Source organism: Pseudoliparis swirei, chromosome 19, assembly GCF_029220125.1.
Source record: "Pseudoliparis swirei isolate HS2019 ecotype Mariana Trench chromosome 19, NWPU_hadal_v1, whole genome shotgun sequence".
Taxonomy (NCBI): domain Eukaryota; kingdom Metazoa; phylum Chordata; class Actinopteri; order Perciformes; family Liparidae; genus Pseudoliparis; species Pseudoliparis swirei.
This window is the reverse complement of record NC_079406.1, coordinates 5,216,063-5,231,277: the sequence shown is the minus strand read 5'-3', so window position 1 is coordinate 5,231,277 and position 15,215 is coordinate 5,216,063. Positions and strand designations below refer to the sequence as shown.

Here is a 15,215-nt window from a genome sequence, read left to right as displayed (position 1 = left end):
GGAGATAAACAAAACTAATCATGGAATAGTTGTGTTTGACAAAATATAATCTAAATGTTTGACTCATTTTGCAGATACACTCGTAGCGTTCTTTCTGCAATGGGAATCAAATATTGTTCAGAAAGTTCTTCCAGCTGCAAGTTGTTAAGCTATTAGTTGTTCCCTGAAAAAGGCATTTTTGGATATATCTGAAATGTACAGTTTTTGGTCACCTACACTTTGGTTTAACCTTTGGCAGTTTGGTGCTGACCTTTGTACCATTTCAGGTTATTCACTGGACTTGAACTGCTTAAATTTCAATACAAAATTGAATATGGGGGTGTTCTAAAACTTTTGACGGTAGTGTATATTGGATGGAAGAAACGCCTCAAAAACAGACTGCATATATAACATTGCTGATGTTGACATGTATTGCAGGGCTATTCTAATATTGAGCGGGCACAGGGGAGGTTTTGATACAGTAACAGTAATATAACAGTTTAAAGTTTAATATTTAAATGTCTCGGCTTAATATATTCCACATACACACGTGTGTCTTCTTGGTACTAAAACATCAAGCAGTAAATAGGGCAGTGTTACAGGCATCGAACAGTAAGATGCACAAACATCACAAATCATTAATACAAGAAGTAATACATATATAAACACAGGGGCGTAAACACGTTATAACAGTATTGTGCAACATTCATTTAAATATATAAAGGTAAAGTGACAGATTTCGGAGATTATCAGAGGCGTCTATGACTTTATAGTAAAAAACATTTTCGCAGAGTGGATTTTTGGTTGTTTGATGAGTAGGTAGTCATCGTCCTACACATAGACGATCTTTGACCACAAAGGCAGCAACACAAAACATGGCGGACACCGCGGCAAAACGAGAAACGGATAGTGTTGGAACCGATGAATTATCTCAGAGAGTCAAGAGGGCGAGAGTTGACGATGAGAATGGCGACGGAGGAGTTGGAAACGATCCAGAATCTGAAAATATTCTGTCCGAATTTAAAACCTCGGCCGTTTTGAGTGATTCTGCCCGGGAGAAGACCATCTTCATCCATGGAAAGGTAACCGGAAGTTGTTGTTAACTAGAATAAGCAGTTTAGCTAGCTCACTAACTCCAGCTTTGGTCGTGCTGCTCAGAGCAATAGTTGGTAATTTAAGAGGCAAACGTGTTTATTGTATTAATTCAAAGGGCTGAGTAGTTTCGTTGAAGCTTTGACTTCCGGTTCGATATTTCAAAATAATAGTCCGCTTGATATTGCCTTATTGTAAGGATGGATTTCATAGAGACGAGTGGAACAACACATGAACGGCTGTTTTGCATTCATTCCATCGTGATGTCATAACAAGCCTCATTATTAGCTCAGGCAGTCAGAAATGTAAATGGCTGTCGTCACCAGCTCGGCGATCAGGAGGCTGTGGTCATCCTGGAGAAGACGCCTATCAGAGAGGACACCCTGGCTGAGCTGTTCACTGGGTCCAAGCTGAAGCTGGAGATGAAGAATGACATCTACAGCACGTATCAGTTGCTGGCTCCCCCTAAATTCAATGGTGCGGTCAAAATGACGAAGATATGATGAACTGAAGGTATTGGCTCGGCCAATGTTTGACAGCCTGTGCATTTCTCTTTTTAGAGATCAAGACCACGGTGGTGTGTCCGGCCACGGAGAAGCATGTCAAGAAATACCAGCGACAGGAGAGTTCCCTGGTGGAGGAGACGGGGGAGGACTACAAGTCCATCACTTTGCCCTACATTCAGAAGCAGAGTTTCAGCGTGCAGGTCGGTATCCTGAAATCACGTGCTTGCATTGGCATCATAATGCATCTCCGTCAGTGTACATCATTGACATGACGATTGACTCACCTCTAGTGGGTCCACAACATCCTGGACAAGAAGGCTGAGACGGAGAGGATAGTCTTTGAAGATCCAGACCCAGACGTTGGCTTTCTCCTCCTCCCAGATTTGAAATGGGACCAGAAACAGGTGAGCTGACACCAATGCTGGATACATGTCATTGCGATTTCAGACATTTACACTTTCAGGACTGCAGCCTTTACTCCAGACGTGAGAAATAACGTTGTGTCACCTGTGTGTGACGCTGTGCATGTTTCCTTGCTGAGTTAAAGATCCTTCGGCGAACAGACTACGCAGTTTAACAATGTTTGTCTTCTCCTGTCAGGTTGACGATTTGTACCTGATTGCCATAGTAAATCAGAGAGACATCAAGAGTCTCAGAGACCTGACGTCGGAGCATCTACCGCTGCTGCAGAACATCTTCCAGAAAGGAAAGGTGAGGGAGGAAAAAACGTGGCAGAAAAATCCTTTTTCTTCCAATCCGCCGCCATTAAACTGACCAGATATTTAAATTGTTGTCTTCAACCAATTGCAAACATGCAGAAAGTCTGACGCCGCCCCCTTCCCTTGTGGTTTAGGAGGCCATCCTGCAGCGCTACAGCCTTGCGGCCAGTAAGCTGAGAGTCTACCTGCACTACCAGCCGTCCTACTACCACCTCCACGTCCACTTCACCAAGCTGGGCTACCAGGCGCCGGGCTGCGGCGTGGAGCGGGCGCACCTCCTCGCGGACGTCATCCAAAACCTCCAGGCCGACCCCGAGTACTACAAAACCCGGACCCTGTACTTCCCCCTGAGGGCGGAGGACGGACTGCTTGGCAACTTTCAGGAGGCGGGGAGGCTGTGATCTACCCGTCATTAGATTCACGTCGTCACTGTGTTGTTTATGGAGGAGTTTTTTTAGGTATTTGATACATATTTGGTACATAATTTGTACATGTTTTTTAGCAACTTCATATGTTTCCTAACGTGACGCGAGTCAACCCAGCGGCTTATGGGCTTTTCTGCCAGTCTCTGTTTTAAATGTGTTTGATATGTTAACTGAATGTTGTTGACTGAATTAAAGAGTCTTTTCTTTTCTACTCCGCCTTCACGTTGTCACTTGTTTTGTAATATTTCAATAATATGTTCGACTGGTTTTTCATCACATGTCCTGGTGGCACTTTTTCTATGGAGCACCTTTCAAACACTGAGGCAATTTCCAACTAATAAAAATTAAAACAACAAACAAAAAATAAAAATAATGCTACGGTACGCAAACACCAGATGGCAGCAATAATCCCAAAAGAGTCCCAACTTTTTTCTCCAGGGAAACTTAACACGACCAACTCTAGTCTGGGTAACTAATAAAGTGGGGTCCCCTTGTCACTAAAAGAGAACAAATGGCGTGTTCTAGTTTTGCAGGTCATGTCGACACGAGGCCAGAACTCGTCCAACCAAACTATATTACATCTGTTGAGTAGGCTACTGTGTTTGTTGGACTGATGAAACAAACTGAGCTTCTACCACGTTCAGAGAGACTTCCACAGCGGCTACATCCTTCAGTTGTTTTGGTATCAAGGACTTTTCTGGCAGCCAGCATTTTATTTATTTGTTTTATCTGATCAGATGTCAGTTTGCCCGATGCTCTGCTGTGTGTTTACGTTGCATTCGGGTGTTGCTCGTAAAAATGCAAACTAATTAAAAGGACCCTAAACATGTCAGAAAATAGAATACGACACTCGTCGTATCCATTCAGGCAGCACGCAGGGGGCCATCTAGTTAAAGTCGACGAAACTACAACTTTGTCACGGTTAGAGTTCATTATAATGTCAAGAAAAGTTGTGTAATTTCCAGGTTAAAATAAAATGTGAGAAATAAACACGAGTTCAAATTGCCTACCACCATTGTATTAGTATGGATATGCATATGATGTATATATGTGAACATCAGCTCGAACCCACTATTACACTTTATGTAAATTACTTTCTCCCAGAAAGTGTTCTAAACCTGAGCTACTTACTTATTTGTTAACCTATTCATACTTTTCTTCATATACTTTTTATTTGCACGCCTCTTTTTTGTTTTGTTATACTACTCTAACTACTGTACATCAGCAAGTCGCGGGGAGGAGCGGGGAGGATTCCGAGCCGCCTCTGAACGCAGCACCGTGGAGCAGAGGACGCAGGGCAGGGACCGACTCGAATAATCCAATAATCATTCGTCCCCGCTGCCTGCGCGGATGTCTTGGTTCCAGTCTCGGAGGGATGAGTTCACCCCGACACCGTTGGAGATAGAGCCCACACAGTGAGTACCCCGCCGCGTGCACGAGAGGGGAACTTCTTTTTGGGGGCGCAGGTTATGTGTGTGTGCGCGTGAGAGAGAGAAAGTTATTATTATTGGGTTGAACAGGAGTTCTGACGTTCGGCCGCTGATCGATACATGCGGTCGATATCGAGGTTTTTTGTGTGCTTTTGTTTAGTGCATCGGTCGAAGTTGTTGAGGGAGGAGGAGGAGAAGTGTGCTTTCAGTTTGCATCGCGCTTCACTGGGAGCACTGGGGCGATGTAGGTGGGCTGCTCATGGCTCTAATTACTCTCAAAAGTTGTGGAAGGCCTGTAGAGAGTTTAACATCTTTTAAAAAATGGTTTTATTTGTGACATCTCTGTGATATTCTAACTTTATATACTTTGTTTTTGTTTCTTTTGGCTAAACTATAAGTTTGATTGTTGGTGATCAGATACATCTTTTTAAATAATGAAGTCTTTACTTTTTCGTTTCTTACGAACGTATACTGTGACGTCGTTATCCTGTCAGCAATGTGCATTTCAGAATATGTTTGGGGTGAATTGTCTTAAAATGAGCTAATCTGCCAATAGGACCTTGGTGATACTCCACATCTGCTCTTTAGTTATCTTTCACAACAGCTGTCTGCACGTGCCTGTCCTATAAGTGTTTGATTAATTACCCACATGTCATACTAACTGTCCCCATTAGTTTTATTTTATTATTTTTTACTATTACTATTATGATAGACTTCAATTTGAAGTTATGGTCCTCCTTTTTCTATACTGTCAGCCTTTCTGTAATGTTTTGAGATAACACACACACTCTCTCAGTGTGACGTGTGTGTGCGTGTGTGTGGGAGCTCAGTGTTTGGCAGCAGCAGGTCAAGGTCGGGCCAGATTAAACAGTTACATTTCACTGTGTGGGAACCACTGTAATCCTCGAGCACCGTCCGACTCAGAATAGAGCCGCGTCGCCTGTCGTGCGTGAGAGGATGAACGGCTCTATTGATCCGGCATCTGCTGATCTGATCCTCACGAAGATGCAACCGCGGCGACCTCTCCGAGTGTTTCTCTGTGACATCGAAGGCGAACGCACAGCCTCAAACGATGCAGTTAGACCCCCGCGCTGGTAATCCTGACCAAGGAGCTTGGTGTGTGTGTCTGTCTGTGTGTGTGTGTGTGTGTGTGGCCTGTCAACTGTCACAGCCGTCCTGATTGCACAGCTGATGAGGTCATCTTGTCACTGGGTCGTTGAACAAGCCCTCGGAGGGTTTTTTACGGGATGTCCTGTTTACTGTTCCTGTCTGTGAGGGGAATGGCATCGTGATAACGCACAGACACACACTGCGACACGCACACAGCTGTTGTCGAGTCCCGGCCTCACGCTGCATGGACTGGGGGTTGTTCGTGGGTTGTTTCTGGGATGAGTTGATCGGTGAGGCCACGCATTACTTCCTGCAACATCAAAGGGGAACTCCATCCCTCAAACGAAGGTCGCTGCGCTCGTCACAGGTTGGACGTCGCAAAAGAAAACAAACGGAAAGAGTTGCGTAATGTTTTCCGCGTCGGCTCTGGAGGGTGTTCACCGGGCGGGGAACCTCCAACCACATGGTTTAGTTTGGTTGTACCGTGGTAAAAGTAGGATCTCACGTCCGGGGCTACGGCCGAGGACAACTCCGCCTCCGCTGGACCGGTTTTGGTCTCCCAACTTTATGTCGAATTTGTTGTTTGACGAAATTGCCCTGCACTCAAAGCGTGAACTTTCAGGTTAGAGGGCGTCATCTTTCAACTCTTTGAATCAACCGCTTGTGGGCCTCCTGTTGCTGATTCAACACACACAAACACACACACACACACACACAATAGGTGTGTGAGTGAGGGAGTATATTTAAAGACGACTGTTTGTTTTCTTCACCCCATAAAGCTCAGCTGTGATCTTAGAGTGAGAAAAAGAAGACAAAATCTTGGCTTGTTGAAAGAGTGTGTTCTCTGTTAGATCTCTCCCCCCCTCACACATCCACATACACACACACACACCACCCAGTGCGGCTGGTTTGGTGCAGGAGTATGATTACAGGGCTATTTACATTACAACATAGAGCGACCAGAGAAAAGGGGGCGAGAGATTGGCAAACAGAGAGAGAGAAAGAGGATGGTTTCCAGATGTGAGGTGGAATTCAGAGGGCTACAGAGTGACTCCCCTTCCTCCTCCTCCTCCCTCTCCTCCTCCTCTGAGCAGCGAGAGATCTGGATCAGCATGTGCACTTTGTAATGGAGAGAATAGGAGATTGAGAGAAACCACAAAACAGAGGAGAAGGCGTCGCACCGCAGGGGTGGGTGAGAGGGGAAAGAAGTGATGGAGACGGAGGACGGGGATGGAAAGAATAAAGCAGAACGAGGAGGGAATAAAAGCGGGGCCTCTGGGTCGACCACAAGTCCAGAAATCTAACAGTGAGGGGGTTGGGGGGTGCAGTTGGTGGAGCTTGTTTAAAAAAAAAAGAGAATCCACCATAAGTTAGCAGAAATAATTTTAAAACATTTGGTTTTATTCCAACACTTGAAGACGTCATGCTTTTTTCTTCTTCTTAAGGGTCTTCTAGTATCTGGAGTCTGGAGTCTTTATCAATTATAGCTCATTAGGTCTCCCCCCCCTCCCCCTCCATTGGTTTGTGGTCGACTCCATCTTTGACACCGGAGGTGACACACGAGAGGGCGGAGCTAAATACAACCGATCGCTGAATAAGACGTTTATAAGCCAACCCGAATTGTGACGGTTCACTTTTTTTAAAGTAAAAGCACGCTGACACACTGGTTAAAGTTGTAGGACAAAAGATAGAGACCATAAACTCGTGTTCACAATGTTTACTGTGGTAAAAGAGAGAAGTAGGGTCCCTTTCTCATTGACTTCCATACAACCCTTTACAACCGGAGGAGTCGCCCCCTGGTGGCCAGTACAAAGAGTGCATGTTTAATGCTTCCCTTTACTTCAGGTTGTGAGGACAGTTCGCTCGGACAAAAGCAAACCACTTGGCGTATGTCACCGTTCTCTTTCAAAGCGCTTTGCCTTCTCATTATGCGCTCCACAATAGTGTTGACAAACCAAGAGGCGTGTTTTCCTCTTCTTCTTCTTCTTTTTGATGCCACTCAATGGGTCACCATTGAAACATGGCTCTCAGAGTCGGCCCGGGGGTAGGGTGGATAACCTTTTTAGGCTCTAAGTCTTTGCTTGTGTGGCCCTAAAGCAGCTAAATGGAACTCAGCCGTCATTCATTTCATTATTTCTACCTTCTGCTGTTTGTGGGTTCTCACAGTCAAACTCTCAATATATAAATCCACTTCACACGGATAAGTTACATTATTATGATTACTGAAATGACAGCCCTTCAGCCTCTCTCTCGCTCTCTCTCTCTCTCTCACGTTTCAGGAAATACCAACATCCACTTTTTTTTTCTTCGAAGGAAAACTGACCGACATTCCTCTTGGCTCTATAAACAGAAAGCTGCGTGATTGATACATGCATATACACACATAATAACATATATATATATTACTCTCGCACATTTACACATTTCACGAAGAGTTGCGCCACACTCTTGGATCCGTTCGGACATGTCGGCATGAAGAAATTCATCCAGTTCACGGAGAGTTTGGATGGTTGTGTTTTAAAAATCTTCCCCTCGCTGATTTGAGGCTGACGAAAAAAGAATGAGCGACCAGGTGTTTCGGATGCTGAGAGGTCATAAATCTCCCCCCACAGAGGTGTATTTAGATTCCCTCTCAAAAATAGGCTGAGAGTTCACTTTCCCACCTCCAAAAAAATAAAGAAAAAGTATCATTCCTGGATTGGGTGTGCAGTGACTGGCACTGGGGTTGCGTAGTTGTACGCAGCTTATTGGCGTCTTTCAGCTCATTGTTTTGGTTTTGCAGGCCGCGACTTGCCCCGTCTAATTGGTTTGACAGAGTTTCTTTGAATTTTATGAATTTTTTTCGTGCCCCGCGGGTTTAGGTCCATGATGAATTGTTTCTCCGCGGGGATTCAGGGTGAGGAATCCCGGGATCCTGATTCCTAGAGTTAATCTCCAGCGTATTGGTGGAAACACTCGATTGACCCCGCGCATTAACATGGAGGAAATCCTCCATCAACACTCCTCCCTTGTGATTTATGGGCTTTGGGGCATGTGGTAGAAGCTCCTACACTTTGCGTGTACGTGTGTGCGTGCGCGTGTGTGTACTTTGCAGTCCCATGGTGCCAACAGTGATCTCTGAGGTCGCGTGTTTGTGTATTGTGATGTTGAAATGGAGCTGCAGAGCTCTGGAACTGATACAGACCGAGTCTGTCTTTGTTTACTTGAGACACACACACACACACACACACACACACACACTCGCTCTGGTGACTTGGACAGCTTATATCAATTTCAACATGTTTGCAGTGAATCACACAGACAAGTCGGCCCGGGCACGTCTGGATTGAGCAATTCGCCCCTCTATCGCCGCTCCTCGGTGAACGCTCCGATGATCACTGGGGATGTGGATGTTTTTGTCACTTTTTTCCTCCTCCAGGCCAGTTTTTCATGCGGCCGCCTCAGCACTATAAGATACCACTCTCGCTTTCGAGATGCAGTTCAGAGGCGCTATTGGATGACGAAGCATCGTTGGAAGTCGACCTTTAGACTTTGCCTCGATATCTCACTAATCCGAGGACTATTGAAGGCGTGCCTCATGTTGGGAAATTATTTCTTCATTTTGCTTTTACGTGGTTATCAGGATTCTACAGTGATCTCAATTGTGTGTGTGTGTGTGTGTGTGTGAGGTTTTAGCAGCAGGGAGTCTCTGGATCAACTCTCAGTCACCTGGCTGCTCTCGGAGCTGTAGTGGTTGAGGGAAGATCAGCTCCCTACTTACAGTGATTAACTGCGACAGGCTGTAGCGAGACCGCTAGGCCCCGTGCCGAGGCGGACGAAACGGAGTGTGAAGATAACTCGGACGAGCTGCACTATTGCGTCCAGCTGAGCATACGGGGAGGCGTGGCTACGGGCGATCACATGGGAGTAACTTTTGATTTCATTTTTTTCTTTTTGTCAACCGTCGATTATTTTGAGTGCTGGTGGCACAAACTACATCTCCATTATAAATGTCCTGTCACGAGCATCCGTCATTGAGAAAAATCCATACTGTCATCACTAAGCGCATGCATATTGATTGTTTGTTGGCAATGCAAAGTCCATTAAGTGAAAGTAAGAACAACACCGTGTATCAGGAAAGTCTCCACTGAATGGAGCCCAAGTAAATCCAATGTGTCCGTGTATGGCGGAGAATTATTTGGTTGTTATCTCATGTGGCTTTGTCAGAAACAGTTCAGACATTAAGATCTCACGGTCCAACAACATGCAGCTCATACCTCTCCTCAATAGACAGATCGGTAGAACATACAGTTTGTAAATACGGTACTATGTGTAAATACTGAGGCTCGCTTCAGTAAAATCGTGAGCAAGATATTGCATTAAAATAAAAGTAATCATTTGGGTGTATGTCCAGTAATGAGTCAGCCTGAATGATTTGATGACGCACTTCATTTCATTTAAATTAAAGAACTAACTTTGCAAGATAAGATAAATGTTCCTCGATGTTCACCAGCTAACGCCGCGAACTTTATCCGTTAGCCACTCGGCGAGGAGTTTACAGTGAGTTTATCACAGTTCTTTCTCATTGGAAAAAGTGGAAGCTGGAAACGATGCTCATGAATGCCGAGAGAGAGATAGATGTCACGGTGAGCTAAAAGACGCTCAGTCCACCTCGTGCTCATCCAGTCAGCGGTCGTCAGCTCACACAAGCTACAGTAGCTCGCTCACTCATTGCAGCGTTCATTTGGGATTGTGGGTCTATTTATTTTCACGGTACGTGTGTGAAAAGGGAGGCTGATGGCCAATAATACGGCATGGATTCATTCAGTGTCCAAATCAATCAAAGTGGGCAGATTGTTTCCCTCACTGACATCCAGTCTACGCTTCGCCCCAGCTGTGTCTCTAGATAGATAGATAGATAGATAGATAGATAGATAAACACACAAGGGGGTCGACAATGCATTAGAGACCCCTGTTGGCCACGGCCCCATTTTAATATTCGTGAATGGTGAGACAGTGGCAGTGTAACACATGAAATAAAAGGTGTTTTTTTTAGAACGTTTGAATCACTGCAACCACCAAGAGGTCCTTTAGCCAGAAGAATTGGAGATTAGCCGTGGACAGACCCAGAGATGCACGGTGCACGCCCGCGCTCCTAGCGTAGTTATAAAATAACCGATGCATTTATTTAAACCCAATATATTCATCAATAAATGAAGAAAAAAAACATGGCATGGGTCATTTTACAGAATAACAGATTTTCGTGCGACAAAGGAAGAGGATAAGCTCATGTAGGGGGGGGGGGGCTGTCTCTTGCTCCCCACTGTGCCTCCTCCCTTCCACCCTCTTTCTCCTCCTCCCTCTCCCCGGCCTCCCCTCCGCGGCATTTCCAGCCGTGGCGACCGGGAGGAGAGGAGTGAGGCACGCAGCAGCGACTCAGTCACTCATTCAGTCAATTGTTCTCCCGCGAGCTCACGGCTGTGTGGAACCGGCGCCAGGATTTGTTCTGCACTGTGAGACTCTTTGCTTCTCCAGGGAAAAAAAGACTTTGAGAGGACGTTCCCCCCCGATTCATTTGAGAAGGAGATTCCTGTTGTTGTTTTTTTTGCTCTCATAAATCTGTGCCTCCTGTGTGATACTCCTGATCCCGGCATAATCCCACTTTTGGCTGCGGGTTGTGTGAGCGGTTCCGATTGGCTCGCGGCTGTGCCTCTAAAGTTTGGAGAAGGGAGCTCAAAAGGAGGGAGGGGGGAGATGGTTTGACTTGGAAGAGAGAGCTGTCTTCCTCGTGTGGAGTTGCATCTTCTCTGTTGCAAAGAGAGAGAAAAGGGTGTCTGATGCGGGACAACAGCTCAAGGTGTTGGATTTTAGGGTTTGTCTATACGTAGACAAAAAAAAATCTTTCAAAGGCGGAAAAAGAGATATTTTGTCTCGTGGCATCTTTTACAAGAGTTTTTACAACATGGCTGGGATGTATGGATGCTTCAAGAGCAGAGAGTAAGTTATTCTTTGTATTAATGGCATTGTACTTTCATTACCGGTGAATGATTATGATGAAGCGATATTGTGATGCTCAGTTCTGTTGCAGCGAGCGACAATAACTCAAAATGGATCGCCCGAATATTGCAAATCACGCCTGACAACAACACAACGTTACCCGCCGTGTACAACATGGCACTCGGGATGTGGCTGTCACTTGTGAGGGATGTGCCGTTGTTCATCTCTCGGAATAGAGGCCCTGTACTACTTGTAATACTTCAAACGGGTGTTATCTCACAAGGGGCCATATCTCTATACTGAATAGCCAAATGTGCTGACCACAGCGCAAATCCAACCGCTGACAGAAATTACTTCATCTTTTTCCCCTCGGAGCGCGTTGATTTTAAATAGCACTCTGTGGGTTTTTTAGTTTCAGTCCCTCGGGGTTGACACTGACTTCAATCGCAGCCGTCTCATCAAACCGTTCCTCGTGGAGACGATCGATGGCGACAGTCAGCCGTATGACTCTGAGCTCGGAGAGGGATCTTTACACTGGAAGTGAATGACGAGTCGGATAATCCCCGGACCAGACTCTCGCTCATCGGGTCGAATCAGGTCGATGAACGTTATCTCCCGTCAGGACTCTCAGTCATGGCTGTTGCCCAACGCACGGCTGGATACCTGATACACTTCTGCCCCGTTTCAATTTGAGTGCTTGTTTTCTGTTGTCGCTGAGAGAGAGGAGCCCTCAGTGGTTTGAGTGCTTTGACTCGCTATATATAGGCCCGGGCTTGGCAGTGCGACGGGACCACAGAGGGTTAGGATAATGAGTGCCTTTTTAGCTTTTTGGCGATATAGTAAAGTAACTTCACTGGGAGCCGAGCTGTGGGGACGTGGTGTTGGGCGCACTGACACCCCCTTTCCACTTTCTTTTGTCTTTGGCCTCTCAGTCTCATGACATGACAACAATAGAAGCTTTTATGGCCCAACTCAGCCTAGTTGACTAAGACAAACATTGTGTGTGTGTGTGTGTGTGTGTGTGTGTGTGTGTGTGTCCAACTGAAGAACCACAACTGTGCTCTCCTTGATTGCACTCAATACTGAAACAGAGATGAGCTCTAAAGACTTCTTCCTCCAAACTGTCACGATGCAACACTGATGGTGCCTTCAGACTGAACCAATGAAGTCGTATTTTCAACAAGCCCACCATTCTTATGCCGGGCTGAGCGGTTAAAAAGGAATATTTCAACCAAAAAACAGGGTGACTCGTACAAACAGACAGAGGCTGAAAGAAAGACAACAATAAAGGTTATATAAAGGTTGGAAAACATACCCTGAAAAATACTTCTGAAAGATGAATGTGCAGCATTATCAAAGTGTCTTTATGCATTTGTGGGTTCATGGAAATGCAAAAAAGCATTTTGAGATTATCTGAAATATGCATGCAAATTCCTGCTTTGTTTAGTGGAAGAGTGGTGCCTTCAGAGTGTGTCCGCACTGATACGCTTTCCTCTTTTTGGAGTGCTGCCCTCACCCTAATAATGCCATTTGACTGTGACCACAGAGAGCTTCTGGGAGCAAGTAGCTTACTGTTCACAATTAATATTGTTTTTGGATGAACTACGCTTTGTGCTACTTACAAAAAATGAATGGCGTATCCTCGTTCCTTGAAAAAAAAAAGTGTTTTAATGATTCCTAAGCAGTGTTCATTTTTTGTAAACAAATAAAAGCCCAACAAAAAATGAATATCGAAAAACATCGGTCTAACTTTCTATACGAGATGGCGTTATTGCTCTCCAAGCGCATTTGATGAGTCCTTAAATCAATAAAACTTTTTTTCAGACTTAAGGTACAGATAGTACAAAACATTAAAATAGAATAAAATACATACAAAATTACAAGTAAAATACATAGAACTACAAATGCTTCATAGACAGCTGTACCAATGTCATGTCTCCACAGCTGGGACTGGTAGCGTGGAGCACTGAGCTTTATGTTTGATAAAACCAGGATGATTTATTTTTCAAAGTCATCAACCCGGCGGATACATTTGTACATAAGATTTCTTAAAACGGCTTTGAAAGAATTAACCCCCGCAGCCACAAACATTTCACTGGCACGACTCCACCTCGGTCTCTTCAATAGTATTCTCATGGAATCATTATAAGCTCCTTGAAGTCTCTGTAGGCTTTTTTATAGTTAGACCACAAGTGTGCCGTGTAGAGAGGTGTCCAATATGCTTTAAACAGAGACATCTTCACGCCATCATTTACTTAAAGTCCGCAACTGTTTGACAACTTGAACACCGAGGCGTTAATCTCAGGCCGACTTTGTCAAAGCCTCCAGCTGGAAGGAGGAGGATGGAAAGCGTGATCGGTTCATCAACAGTGAATAAACAGCCGGGGCTTCGCAAAATGCTTAATTGGCCGCTACCCATGATGCAACATGCTCCATGCTGGAATATTTCAATCCATAGAGAGCAGAGCAAAAGCCGCTTTTTCTCGTGTTTTTAAAATCCTAATCTAGTCCGGCAGTGTTTAGGCTCAGTGGCACTGAGCCGCACGGGGGGAAGTAGAGAGGTGTGTGTGTGTGTGTGTGTGTTCGTTCGTTCTCTCAGCGGGCTGCCGGTCTTCCCCAAAGCTCCCCTGGCCCAACAGTCCTTATGTAACCACAGCGGGTCGGGTACTGTGATGCAGCGTGAAATGAATGTGGGCCGAGCGGAGGGACCGACGAGAGCGTTCGGTCAGTTTCTGTCTCGAGTCCATTTAAGGCGTGTTGCTACGAGCGGAGCGTTAGACCGGAGGAGAGAATGTGGCCCATTGGAGGATGAGAGGAACCCCAAAGAAACATGTAATGTCTTGTAAACAATCCCTCGGGGGTTAAAAAAGGCAGCTACGGAGATGTTTGGACAATAATGGTATTTCCAATGAAATCTGAAGCCGACTGATTGTCGGTGGTGTCACGGAGCTCCTGTCCAGTTTAGCACAAACGGACATGCAGAATCTCACGTCTCTGAGTTAAAATGTAGCAATCTTAAATGGTTATTCCTACGTCTGATTACCAAGGCTGAACTTTAAATATGTTGTTATTATTACTATTTAAATATACCTGTCGTGAGGAATTAACTGAGTCCCAAAATGTGAAAGGGCAGCGGGAATACAGCAGCTGACACAAATAATGTAACGTAAGTAATGTACTCATAAAACTACTGTTGGCTAAAAGTAAGAACACCGAGCCTCATTCATCGACCTGAAAATTATTAAGAAAATTATGTATTTATTTTGTCAAATATTTTTGGAAGGAGACATTTAAAAAGTGTGGATTTTTTTTTTTTTAGGAAACATTCATTCAAAGTGTGGATCATCCCACATAGTTTGGATGTTTGTGTAATGATACTGTTATAATAACTTGATAACTTCTCAACTCTTCTTTTTACTTTTTTCTTTTTTTGCATTTACATGCGTGGGAAAGTAACGGTGAAATTCTTCAGAGCACAGGACTGAAATGTTATGAATAATTCCCTCCCTAGTCACCGTCTCCTGTTGACTATGCAGACGTTAAATACCGCCGTTTTAAAGGCCATGTTCCCAGCGGGGGGGGGGGGGGGGTGCAGTTGGACGAGAGACAGAGGAACTGACAAAGAAAGAGAGAGAGGAGGGATGGTGAGATAATGACACCGGAGGAAACAGAATGAGGAGACAACAAGAGGAGAGGGGGGGGGGGGGGGTAACAGAGATGTGGTGTGGAGCTGGGCTATCTGGCCACATTCTTTATGTATTTCTCATACCCTTTTATGGTCCTTTGGCTCAAGTAATGGAGATGGGTCCGACAATAACAGAACTGGCGTAAAAGCTTTTTAACATCTGGGGAGGGAGTAATAAGAAAAGAGAGTGAAGGATGTGGCTGCTGCCTTTCTTTTTACGTGCTGTTGCCAATTACTGTTTTATTAGATAACATGCAGAGGGACATGTGACGAGATAGCAGGAGGAAACAGCC

General features: G+C 45.0%; 2 protein-coding genes across 5 annotated transcripts in view; both read left to right on the top strand.

Moving 5' to 3' along the window:
- The first annotated feature begins 852 nt into the window (after positions 1–852).
- Positions 853–2,932, top strand: dcps (decapping enzyme, scavenger). The gene is made up of 6 exons (XM_056439531.1): positions 853–1,061; positions 1,398–1,548; positions 1,632–1,777; positions 1,868–1,981; positions 2,178–2,288; positions 2,431–2,932. The coding sequence occupies exons 1-6, from the start codon at positions 855–857 to the stop codon at positions 2,695–2,697; spliced, it is 996 nt and encodes a 331-aa protein (XP_056295506.1). The 5' UTR covers positions 853–854; the 3' UTR covers positions 2,698–2,932.
- A 1,095-nt stretch (positions 2,933–4,027) lies between these two features.
- zgc:66433 (uncharacterized protein LOC321250 homolog) overlaps positions 4,028–15,215 on the top strand; it is a 38,360-nt gene continuing 27,172 nt past the window's right edge. For 2 of the 4 annotated variants that reach the window (XM_056439182.1, XM_056439179.1), the window contains exon 1: positions 10,657–11,237. In XM_056439182.1, coding sequence (XP_056295157.1) covers positions 11,203–11,237 — 35 coding nt within the window. In that variant the 5' untranslated portion in view covers positions 10,657–11,202. Of the gene's footprint in view, positions 4,137–10,656; positions 11,238–15,215 lie in introns of those variants that run through there. The other 2 variants (XM_056439180.1, XM_056439181.1) reach the window with 2 other exon arrangements.